The sequence below is a fragment of the Palaemon carinicauda genome, chromosome 21 (assembly GCF_036898095.1).
Source record: "Palaemon carinicauda isolate YSFRI2023 chromosome 21, ASM3689809v2, whole genome shotgun sequence".
NCBI lineage: Eukaryota > Metazoa > Arthropoda > Malacostraca > Decapoda > Palaemonidae > Palaemon > Palaemon carinicauda.
In genome coordinates this window covers 55,485,866-55,498,675 of record NC_090745.1, presented here as the reverse complement: position 1 = coordinate 55,498,675, position 12,810 = coordinate 55,485,866, and the positions used below count along the sequence as shown (strand labels likewise).

General features: G+C 36.6%; 1 protein-coding gene across 1 annotated transcript in view; it reads right to left on the bottom strand.

Moving 5' to 3' along the window:
* LOC137614911 (diacylglycerol kinase eta-like) overlaps positions 1–12,810 on the bottom strand; it is a 773,025-nt gene that overhangs the window by 548,052 nt on the left and 212,163 nt on the right. The window contains exon 8 of the mRNA XM_068344565.1: positions 4,379–4,591. Within this exon, the coding sequence (XP_068200666.1) occupies positions 4,379–4,591 (213 nt within the window). The remainder of the gene's footprint in view (positions 1–4,378; positions 4,592–12,810) is intronic.

Genomic DNA, 12,810 nt, shown 5'->3' with positions numbered 1-12,810 from the left:
ATAACTGCGGCCATTGGGCGTAAGTAAGTAGCTTGAGAGGTTGTTGGTTGGGGCGTAAGTGAGGGGTGGTATATGTGGGTGGTGAGCCGCTTTGTCACCGCTCCGGCACGTTACTTAGTGAGCGTCTGTGTCCTACCGCATTCACGTCAACTTTGGTCAATGTTGAATAGGTGTCTACTTCGTCAGGAGTGGAGGTCTTGATGAAGGTCTTGAAGGTGGTGAAGTGGCTGTCCATAAGAGCGTCGACTTTGATCATCATGTCCTTCATGGGCAAAGTATCGACATTGGGGATGGCAGCACGTACAGGTTCAGGTAGATGCCGGAACCAAAGGGCACCAAGTATATTCCCTTTATGAGGAGAGCCATCTGCGGCAGATTGCAGGCGAGTGATACTTGTCATTTTTCTGAGGGTGAGCGAAGCCTAACAGTTGCTGAGAGAGATGAAAAAGTTTCCATATGCGATTGGCTAGCTATGGCGAGCACTGCTCCAGGAGGTATGATTTGAGGGCATTGTACATTATTGGGGTGTCCCCTTACTCACACAGCCAATCGGACATTTCCGGGAAAGTGTCCTCGGGGATTGCCCAAAGAACGTAATCTTGACTTCGCTCTTGAAGCAAAACTGGATTTCAGCACGCTGGAACCTGGCGAACGCTTTTTCGCTGGAGAAGGACGGTAGTTTTAGGTGTGTGGCGTTGATAGTAGAGTCAGTTTCGGGATGCAATATCATCAAACAGTAAGACACAGCTGTGAGGGGAAAAGCAGGAGGAAGCTGGAAACTTTGGTGGTCACCAATGTGCGGAGGTGCCAGTTAGGTGATAACCGATATGTGAGGTGGATGCAACTAACTTTATTTCAATGGATCATAAGTTTATATAAAAGCTATTCCAAGCAAGAGTGGTACAACTTTCAACCACAATGAATCATGAAAATGCGGGCTTAATGTGTTTGTGCATGTTTACAAAATTTGGTGTAATTATAAGGGCTATAGGAGGAATTTAACTCTTCCCAGATTTTCAGTGAAAAATCCGCAAGGGTCAAAAATCCCAAAAATTTTAATGTATCAATCTATGCCCTGATTATGTCTTGAATTAATTCAGAAAGTCATTTTAGAGGTATTTAATGTGCTTGTGCATGTTTACAAAATTTGCTGTAATTATAAGGACTATAGGAGGAATTTAACTCTTCCCAGATTTTCAGTGGAAAACCTGCAGGTCCGTCCCTGTGGGTCAAAAATCCTAAATATTTCAATGTATCAATATATGTCCTGATTATGTCCGGAATTGATCCAGAAGTCATTTTAGAGGTATTTAATGTGTTTGTGCAGGTTTACAAAATTTGGTGTAATTATAAGGGCTATAGGAGGAATTTAACTCTTCCCAGATTTTCAGTGAAAAATCCGCAGGTCAGGGCTTGTGGGTCAAGAATCCCAAAAATTTCAATATATCAATCTATGTCCTGAATTGAATCAGGAAGTCATTTTAGAGGTATTTAATGTGTTTGTGCATGTTTACAAAATTTGGTGTAATTATAAGGGCTTTAGGAGGAATTTAAGTCTTCCCAGATTTTCAGTGGAAAATCCTGTGGGTCAAAAATCCCAAGAATTTCAATGTATCAATACATGTCCTGAATTAATTCAGGAAGTCATTTTAGAGGTATTTAATGTGTTTGTGCAGGTTTACAAAATTTGGTGTAATTATAAGGGCTATAGGGAGAATTTAACTCTTCCCAGATTTTCTGTAGAAAATCCGCAGGTCAGGGCTTGTGGGTCAAGAATCCCAAAAATTTCAATGTATCAATCTATGTCCTGAATTGAATCAGGAAGTCATTTTAGAGGTATTTAATGTGTTTGTGCATGTTTACAAAATTTGGTGTAATTATAAGGGCTATAGGAAGAATTAAACTCTTCACAGATTTTCAGTGGAAAATCCACAGGTCCATCCCTGTGGGTAACAAATCCCAAAAATATCAATGTATTAATCTATGTCCTGATTATGTCCTGAATTGATTCAGGAAGTCATTTTAGAGGTATTTAATGTGTTTGTGCATGTTTACAAAGTTTGATGTAAATATAAGGGCTATAGGAGGAATTTAACCCTTCCCAGATTTTCAGTGGAAAATCCGCAGGTCAGGTCCTGTGGGTCAAAAATCCCAAAAATTCCAATATATTGAACTATGTCCTGAATTGATTCAGGAAGTCCTTTTAGAGGTATTTAATGTGCTTGTGCATGTTTACAGAATTTGGTGTAATAGGAGTAATTCAACTCTTCCCAGATTTTCAGTGGGAAATCCGCAGGTCCGGCCCTGTGAGTCAAAAATCCCAAAAATATCAATGTATCAATCTATGTTCTGAATTGATACAGCAAGTCTTTTAAGAGGTATTTAATGTGTTTGTGCAGGTTTACAAAATTTGGTGCAATTATAAGGGCTATAGGAGGAATTTAACTCTACCCAGATTTTCAGTGGAAAATCCGCAGGGGTCAAAAATCCCAAAAATTTCACTGTATCAATCTATGTCCTAATTATGTCCTGAATTGATTCAGGAAGTCATTTTAGAGGTATTTAATGTGCTTGTGCATGTTTACAAAATTTGCTGTACTTATAAGGGCTATAGGAGGAATTTAACTCTTTCCTGATTTTCAGTGGAAAATACGCAGGTCCGGCCCTGTGGATCAAAATTCCCAAAAATTTCAATGTATCAATCTATGTCCTGAATTGATTCAGGAAGTCATTTTATAAGTATTTAATGTGTTTGTGCATGTTTACAAAATTTGGTGTAATTATGAGTTAAACTCTTCTCATAGTTTCATTGGAAAATCCGCAGGCCCGGGTAAAAAATCCCAAAAATGTCAATGTATCAATCTATGTCCTAATTATGTCCTAAATTGATTCAGGAAGTCATTTTAGGGGTATTTAATGTGCTTGTGCATGTTTAAAAAATTTGGTGTAATTATAAGGGCTATAGGAGGAATTTAACTCTTCCCAGATTTTCAGTAGAAACTCCGCAGGTCAGGGCTTGTGGGTAAAGAATCCCAAAAATTTCAATGTATCAATCTATTTCCTGAATTGAATCAGGAAGTCATTTTAGAGGTATTTAATGTGTTTGTGCATGTTTACAAAATTTGGCGTGATTATAAGAGCTATAGGAGGAATTTAATTCTTCCCAGATTTTCAGTGGAAAATCCACAGGTCTGGCCCTGTGGGTCAAAAATCCCAAAAATTTCAATGTGTCAATCTATGTCCTGATTATGTTCTGAATCGATTTAGGAAGTTATTCTAGAGGTATTTAATGTGTGTGCATGTTTACAAAATTTGGTGTAATTATAAGGGCTATAGGAGTAATTTAACTCTTCCCAGAATTTCAGTGGAAAATCCGCAAAATCCCAAAAATTTCAGTGTATCAATCTATGTCCTGATTATGTCCTGAATTGATTCAGGGAGTCATTTTAGAGGTATTTAATGTGTTTGTGCATGTTTTCAAAATTGGGTGTAATTATAAGGGCTATAGGAGGAATTTATCTATTCCCTGATTTTCAGTGGAATATCCGCAGGTCCGGCCCTATGGGTCATGAATCCCAAAAATTTCAATGTATCAATCTATGTCCTGAATTGTTTCAGGAAGTTATTTTAGAGGTATTTGAATAGGTTATCAGTGCGTGTGGAGAGCGATATCGATATATATACAAAAAAATAAAAACAGAAATACTGGTAAAGTGTACAAGCGTGTGTGCTACACGAGCAGTACAGTTTTTAAGACAGTAAATGCCTGGCAACATTTATTCGAGGATTTATACCGTTATTTGACAGCAAATATTTAAGTATAGATAAAATTACTCCTTAATTTTTTCAAGTCTTTTCGAAAAACAAGTTACAAATTCTTCCTCGAAAACGAAATGCAAGATTATGGTAACTATAAAAAAATCAATTCATTTTATTACTCTTTAGCTATATAACTCATTCTTCTTTTGATAGATTTACAGATTTTGTAAATAAAATATATGCATATATAATAATATGCAATGAAAAACAATCTTTTTTTTTATTTACTGTGACATTACTAAAGCAATTTATTGGATTGAAATGGCTGTGATGATTCTACTTTTAACTTTAGTTTATTTTGCTCTCATTTTACTGCTAAATGAAATTATGAAAATTCATACATCAATAATCATTTTTTTCAACAACAAAAATATGGAAAAATTGGAGAAGAGTTATTGCAATCATGAAAAAAAAAATGTAGTGTTGCTACAATGGTAATACATAATTATTGTATGGCAGAATTTTTACAATTGCTTTTCTAATAATTGCATTTCACTGCAACGCCTCTTCAATCTTATCAGATCAGAAAAATCTTCATAAAAAAAACAAATAATATTACCTGCCATCCTGTCCCCTGTGCACGAGCTCCATCACCGCTTTTTTCGCCGTCTTCATCCTCTGATAACTGCAGTTTTATATCAGGTGGATTTCTGGCAGCCGTTTGCTCATTCTGATCATCGAGCATTTTTTCTGTGTGCTCAATAATTTCTCTTACAGCTTTTTTCAAACTGTTTGCTCGGGACATTAATGTATCCCTTTCAATTAGATGTTTCTGAAAACAATAAGTTGTGTGAAACGTTATCATAGGAAAATAATGTACTTCTATAAGATTCTTAAATATATTTACTAAGAATGCTATGATAAAAATTAAGAGTTAATAGTATCATATCAATTAACGTAAAGTAAATGGTTACCAGTAAAAAAAAACACAAATCTATAAACTTTATAAAAGAATTACTTCAATTAATCTTACCACTAATAGCCTATACAAGAAGCCACTCAATGTGAGGAATTATGCAACTGGCCTGATAAAAATTTCAAGTGGAATGCATAGTGGGGATACAAAATACCTATAATCAAATGCATAAGAAATACTACCGCCAGAGAGTTATGGGGTCCTTTGACTGGCCAGACAGTACTACGTTGGATCCTTCTCTTTGGTTACGGTTCTTTCTCTTTGCCTACACATACGCCGAATAGTCTGGCCTATTCTTAACAGATTCTCCTCTGTCCTCACACACCTGACAACACTGAGGTTACTAAACAATTCTTCTTCGCTCAAGGGGTTAACTACTGCACTGTACTTGTTCTGTGGCTACTTTCCTCTTAGTAAGGGTAGAAGAGACTCTTTAGCTATGGTAAGCAGCTCTTCTAGGAGAAGGACACTCCAAAATCAAACCATTGTTCTCTAGTCTTGGGTAGTGCCATAGCCTCTGTACCATGGTCTTCCACTGTCTTGGGTTAGAGTTCTCTTGCTTGAGGGTACAATCAGGCACACTATTCTATTTAATTTCTCTTCCTCTTGTTTTGTTAAAATTTTCATAGTTTATATAGGAAATATTTATTTTAATGTTACTCTTCTTAAAATATTTTATTTTTCCTTCTTTCCTTTCCTTACTGGGCTATTTTCCTTGTTGGGGCCCCTGGGCTTATAGCATTTTGCTTTGCCAGCTAGGGTTGTAGCTTAGCAAATAATAATAATAATAATAATAATAATAATAATACAGTCAAAAACTACAGTCGCTCAAAGACTTCGCCATTACTTAAATAAACTCACTCATGGTAGGATAAATTCATGACGAAAGACTCGGAATCACATAACTATGTGAAACTTTTGATTCTATAAATTTTGATTATATATGAATGTATTGAAAGCAACTAAATGACTCACTCAAGTTTAAATATTTTCGAATGAGAACCTTTCTTGTATTTTAAGTCAAAGCTAAGTCGCCTGACTTTAAATTAATCGTAATGTAAGAATTCTATTCTTCTTCTGCTACATATCTCACTTGCAAAATAGTTTCATGAAATTAATGTGAACACGTGTGTTCAAATCAAAAGGGATGTACAGAGACCACCACTATAGTAAAACAAATCTGTTGTGGCCGCTGAGACGATTTCTAACCCACTGTATAGCGTACTCGTGTCAAAATAATTCAATCAATTTAAGGAAAAAAGAACACAGTACTTAGACACGACCCATCCAAACTGAGTGAAACTGATAAAGCGTAGCCGCTTTATGACAGATGTCCTTCCTTTTTTACTAATCTCACAGGATTAACCAGAGGTGGCTACGATTAACCAGAAGTTAAATCCATTATCTCTCTCTCTCTCTCTCTCTCTCTCTCTCTCTCTCTCTCTCTCTGTTAGTCTTGTCGAACATATATATTTCATAAGGTAAGGAACCAACAAATTTTTTTTTTTTCGAAATTATAATCCCAGGTTACTTGGCAATTTTATACTATTGTTGTAATAAGACTGGCAGATGGTCACAAGGGTAAATTTATCAGGCAGAGATCAGAGAGCCATATTTAATTACCAGAATGGTTGATCTTGAGGTATAAAATGGAGTGCTTAGGACTGCATAAGCTATAAAACTTGAACGATTGGAAATTTAACCAACTCGTGGAAACAGTAGCCTACACAGTGTGTACAAGTATTTCACAATGAAGATGAACCGCAGCCCTTTTAGTGATGTAATCAAAGCCTGTATCCGCAAGTCTGAAGCCTCTAATGTTACTGAATTAATAGTTCATCGAATAATCACGCAAAAGGGATGTGGAAAACCTCAATTTCAATAAAGAACAAAGCATCACCCTCGTACTGTGACTGCTCTAAATGACTTAAATATGTTTAAAGAACAGAGTTAAACTTTTATGCACGAAACGAAATCCCCACCTTTGTAAAAATACGGGTGGAAAGTGGAGAAAACATTGCTTTCTATGGATGCAAAGAATCTCTATGGAAAATCTACATGATATAATATATATACTGTATATATATATATATATATATATACATATATATATAACATATATATATATATATATATACATATATATATAACATATATATATATATATATATATATACATATATATATATATATATATATATATATATATATATATATATATACATATATATGTTATATATATATGTATATATATATATATATATATATTGTCAGCCTGTGTTAAATTTAACATAAATTAATTTGTTTTGAATAAGTCACTTTGGCAGTAATTTTTTTTTTTTTTTTTTGGAACGTAATGATCCTGTTTCCACCTCCCCGACATTTCTGACTTGTATAGTTTTAATTACAATGAGCTTGTTTTATTTTCACGGGTGGTGTCGGAGGAGATTTTCAGCGCTGAGTGGCCAGGAGGGGGCAGTTGCTTCTGAACCTTTAGGAAGGGGAGAGCTTAACTGACTGAGTCTGGATTACGAGATCTGCCTTTCTTCAGTTTCTGCTGCTGTCTTCCTTTGGTAGATTGATTGATTATTCAACCTCACCCTTGATTCAATGATTTAGCCAAGGGGACCTCTCTGCCAACTGGTAAGGTGTGATTTCCTGTCGGAAGGCCGTGTCCATTGATCGTCTCGCGACACTAAAGTGATTGATTACCTGTCGGACGGCCGTGTCCATGGATTGTCTGGTGAAATATAGTGATTTACTCTTCAGTCTGTGCCCTTGGCCCAGTTATTAAGCCAAGGGGACGTCTCTTACGTTTGGTAAGGTCTTAAGAATATATATAAATCCCCTCGACCCTTGATTTGAAGGCTGTGTTTGCCACTACCACTGTTTGAAGCTCACTTAAGGGAAGCAATTTATTTTTCGTTGGTGATTTAGTGTGTAACAAGTTAGGTTATTCTGACTTTCCGACATTCTATGACTTTCAGGGTCCTCTTTTTAAAGTGTAATTGCATAGTCTGTCTTAATTTGGTGTAAGAGTGTTTGTTATTTGATGTTTCCCGTGTGTGATTGGATTTTATGTTTATTTAATGTATTTTGTAAGAGTCTCAGTGGTCATTTCCTTCTAAAAAGTTTGCATTAAACATTAAAGTTTTATTTTCAGTTTTTTCTATATCCTCCTTGGTTCCATCTCTGTACACTCTGTTGCGGCCATTCCACCTATTGTGGACCTGGTCGTTAGTGACTTTATTTGTGTTTTAAGAGACTTGTGTATGTTTGATGGGATTGGCCCATAACATTTGGCGACCTTGCCGGGATTTCTCGGATCCTGTAGTCACTTGAGTGTATAGAGTGGATTCTTGGGGTGCTTGCAGCATAGTAATACCTTCTCTCCTATATTTTTGTGTTGATCGGTGTTTATAATTTATTTATTGAGACCGTGGTAAGATATTGGTGTTCAGTGTATTGGTTTGTTTTTGGATACATTTTGAGATACATTTATATATTTACTTGTGTGCAATTAATTTACTATAGCTGATTTGAATATCCCGGAGCTCTTTAGGGGAGAGGGGTGGCAGGACAGGTTGGCAGACTTGAATAGGCCTGATTTAGAGTGTGTAGCAGAATTTCTTTAAATTGAAAATCCTGGGTCTGTTAGGAAGGGCTTGTTGCTTCTTAATATTTATGAAAAGGTTCAGGTGAAGAAGGAAGAAGGTAAACCAGAGACTAGGCAGGGGGAGGAAACGGTGTCAGTAGAAATTCTAGATAGACAGATTCCGTTGAAAAAAGTGGAAATAGATCTCCAAAGGTTGAAGGCCGAGGAGAGAGAGAGAGAGAGAGAGAGAGAGAGAGAGAGAGAGCACGAACTTGCTATGCAAGCATTGAGTAATAGGGGTTCTTCATCTTCCCAACATAATGTGTCTGCAATGCCTTGTATTAATCTAACTGAAGCTCTTAACCCTTTCGCCCCAAAGGACGTACCGGTATGTTTCACAAAACTCATCCTTTTACCCTCATGGACGTACCGGTACGTCCTTGCATAAAACTGCTATTTACGTTTTTTTTTTTTTGCATATTATTGATAACTTTTTGAGAAACTTCAGGCATTTTCCAAACGAATGAGACCAACCTGACCTCTCTATGACGAAAATTAAGGCTGTTAGAGCAATTTAAAAAATATATCTCGCAAAATGTGTTTGAAAAAATAAAAAACGCCTGGGGGTTAAGGGTTGGAAAATTCCAAATAGCCTGGGGGTAAAAGGGTTAAGTTAGTCCCAAATTTTCAGGAAGTCAATGTGACAGTTTTTTGTTTCTTTTGAGAGGATAGCCTCAAGGTTGGAGTCGCCAAAGGAGTATTGGACCACTCTTATTCAGAGTGAGTTGTTAGGTAAGGCCCAGAAAGTTTACGTTACCTTGGACGAAGATCTGTCCTCAGATTATGATTCTGTGAAGGCCATAGTTTTGAAGGCTTACGAGATGGTACCGGAAGCTTACTGACAATGCTTCCGTAATTTACAGAAGGAAAGAGGGCAGACTTTTGTAGAGTTCGCCAGGGCTAAAGAGCAATTTGCTGGCGACTGGTTAAAGTCTAAGGAGGTGATGGACTTCGAGAAATTAAAAGAATTGATTTTGGTTGAGGAGTTTAAAAGGTCCGTGCCTAATGAGGTGAAGGTACACCTCGAAGAGTTAAAATTAGAAACTTTGCACGAGGTGGCTATTGCAAGTGATGAGTACCTCCTCTCTCATAAAAATGTGATAGGGGAGGTACCAAGAAATGAGAAGTCATGTTGGGTGAGAGTTAACGGGAATAGTAACCAGAACAGGTATAACAGGCCTAATGACAATTATGGTTCTTATACTACTCCTGTTAATGGTTATAATAAGCAGACCACAGACAACCCGGAGAAGTCGAGAACTTTGACTTGTTTCTTCTGTCATAAAAAGGGACACGTCAAGAGCATGTGTTATGCATTTAAAAAGTCACAAAGGACCGAAAGACGCCCGGTAATGGCCATTCGTAGGAATGAGAACGAGTCAGTGGCTGAAAACTCTAATATTCAATGACTAGGCAATAAGTCACTGGCTCCTTTTCAGAAATTTTTGTCTAATGGCTTTGTTCGCTCTGGGAATTCGACTGAGCAAAGAAAGGTTAAAATTTTGCGTGACACTGGGGCTGCTCAGTCTTTAATTCTCAGAGAATCTTTACCAATTGATTTAGAATGTACAAATAAGGAATATGTTTTGTTAAGTGGTTTTCCACATACGGTCAGGTTTCACCCAGTTAAGAGTTTTTATTTATCATGCCCGTCTTTTTCAGGTTATTTGAAACTGGCCATTATTGATAAATTTCCTATTAAAGATGTGGATTTGGTGTTAGGGAATGATGTCGCCCTAATAAATAATACCTTCCCAATTGTGTTAAATTCCAGTAATGAAATATCTGATGTCACACGATCGAAGGCTAGTAGTGTTGACTCGGCCGAGTCGGTAGTTGATGGTGATTTGAGTAGTTTAGATCGTAGTGACAGCTTAGTTGTAGATAGCTGGACAACTAAGGAACTTATTACAGCTCAAAAAGCAGATTTTAAAGACCTGCCAATTGAGTCTGGCGAAATTACTAATTTGACTGTCCCTCGATTAAGATAATTAATAATATTTTATACAGAGTAAGTAGACCTTTTGATGCCATTAACACAGGTTGTGAAATTGTAAAACAGATTATGGTTCCTTTTGTTTATCGAAAGTAGTTAATGACACTGGCTCATGAAAATGGTTTGGCTGGTCATTTTGGTGTTTTTAAAACCACTCGTAAATTGTGTGAAAGTTATTTTTGGCCTAAGATGAAAAATGATGTTAACAAATTTGTAAATAGTTGTGATGCATGTCAAAAGGTCGGGAAGCCTAATCACCTAATTTCAAAGGCACCATTACATCCTATTCCTGTTGTTTCTGAACCGTTCAGGGAGGTAATTATTGACGTGGTTGGTCCCTCTGCCGAAAACTGGTAGTGGCAATCAATATAATTTAACAATCATGGATAGGATGTCTCGATATCCTGATGCAATACCACTACGAAATGTAAAACCTGTTAAAATTGTTGAAGTATTAATTGAATTTTTCACCAGGTTCCGAATGCCCAAAGTAAATCAGCTCCGATTGTGGGTCTAATTTTCTGAGTAAATTATTTAGGGAGAAGATGGCTGAGTTGAAAATTAAACATGTGACTTCTTCTCCGTACCACCCTGAAAGTCAAGGTGTTTTGGAACGATTTCATCAAACCATGAAGTCTATGATAAAAAAATATTGTTTGGTTAATGGTTCCGAATGGGTTAAGGAACTACCTTATTTATTATTTGTATTTCGGTCAGTGCTGAGTCAATCTTTAGGATTTTCACCTTTCAGCTTTATTTTTGGTCATTGTGTGCGTGGGTCCATTGGATGTGGTTCGTGAATCTTGGAAGGGGGACGCCCTTGATATAAATTCATTACATTATGTTAGTAATTTAGGTGATAAATTAACGAAGGCTTGGAAGTTTGTTGGTGAAAATTTATTGTGTAGCCAAAAGAAAATGAAATACTTTTTTGACAGAAAGACTAAGGAGCGTAATTTTGTAGTGGGTGATAATGTGTTTGGTATTGCTTCCCATTCAGGAAAACCTTTAAAAGCTGCATTTTCAGGACCTTGGAAAATTTTAAAGAAATTAAGTGATGTTAATTATTTAGTTGAAACTCCTGAAAGGAGGAGACCCTACCAGCTGTGTCACATAAATATGTTAAAAGCTTATGAAGGTCGTGACAAAGTTATTCCCGGGACATTAATTGGTGATACTTACAAAGTGTAATGGTATTAATTCTTTTCTTTTCCAGATGCGAGTAATTTTGATGATGATTGTTTGATGGTGCCGAATGGCCTAATGATAATAAACATTCTTAAGAAAATTTTTCAGAAATAGTTTCACATTTTAATTTAGTAGAACAGGGATCTTTCAAAAAGTTAGTTTTTAGTTATAAGGATTTATTTTCGGATGTTCCCGGACAGACCACTGTCCTTGAACATGATGTAAATGTGAGTAACGCCAACTCCGGTAAGACAATCCCCTTACAGGTTAAATCCATTTAAAAATTATGTTGTGGATAAAGAGGTTGATTATATGTTACGACACGGGCCTGATTGAACACAGCAACAGTCCGGTGGTCTTTACCTGTTGTTTTGGTAAAGAAACAGGGATGGTAAATTCAGGCTTTGTTTTGATTACCACAAAGTCAACAAGGTCACAAAGCCTGATAGTTATCCTTTACCCAGGATAGAGGACTGTATAATAGGATAGGGAATTCAAAATATATGACTAAATTTGATTTGTTACAGGGGTATTGGCAAGGTCAGCTGTCCAAACAGGCACGTGATTTGTCAGCGTTTGTAACGCGGCGAGGACTCTACCAATGTAAGTAATGCCTTTTGGGATGAAGAATGCTGCTGCAACCTTCAAAGTTTGATGAATACTTTGGTCCAAGGTTTAAAGGGGTGTGTTGTTTATATCGATGATATTGTGATTTATAGTGATGACTGGGACACCCATCTTGAGCGTATTAAAGCCTTATTTCAGGTACTGGGAAAGCTGATTTGGTTATAAACCTCAAAAGAGTGAGTTGCCAAAGCAAGGGTTGTGTATTTGGGTCACAAAGTAGGATTTGGGAAGTGGCTCCAAAACAGGCAAATGTAGATTCAATTAGGCATATTGAAATACCGAAGTGTTGCAGGGATGTCAGAAAATTCCCTTGGTTAGTAGGTATTATCGTAGATTTGTTAAGAATTTTTCTGATATTGCTGAGCCCCTGACTAATTTATTATGTAAGAATGTGACTTTTGTATGGACTAATGATGGCCAAAATACCTTGTAAAATTAAAGCAGGTCATAATGAATTTCCCTATATTGAAAGCCCTGATTTTGACGTCCCTTTTTTCACTTGCTACTGATGCGAGTGATGGTGGGGTTGGAGCAGTTTTGTTGCAGGAAGATGCTCATGGAGTATCTCATCCTGTTGCCTATTTTTTCAAAAAGTTATCCTCGACACAA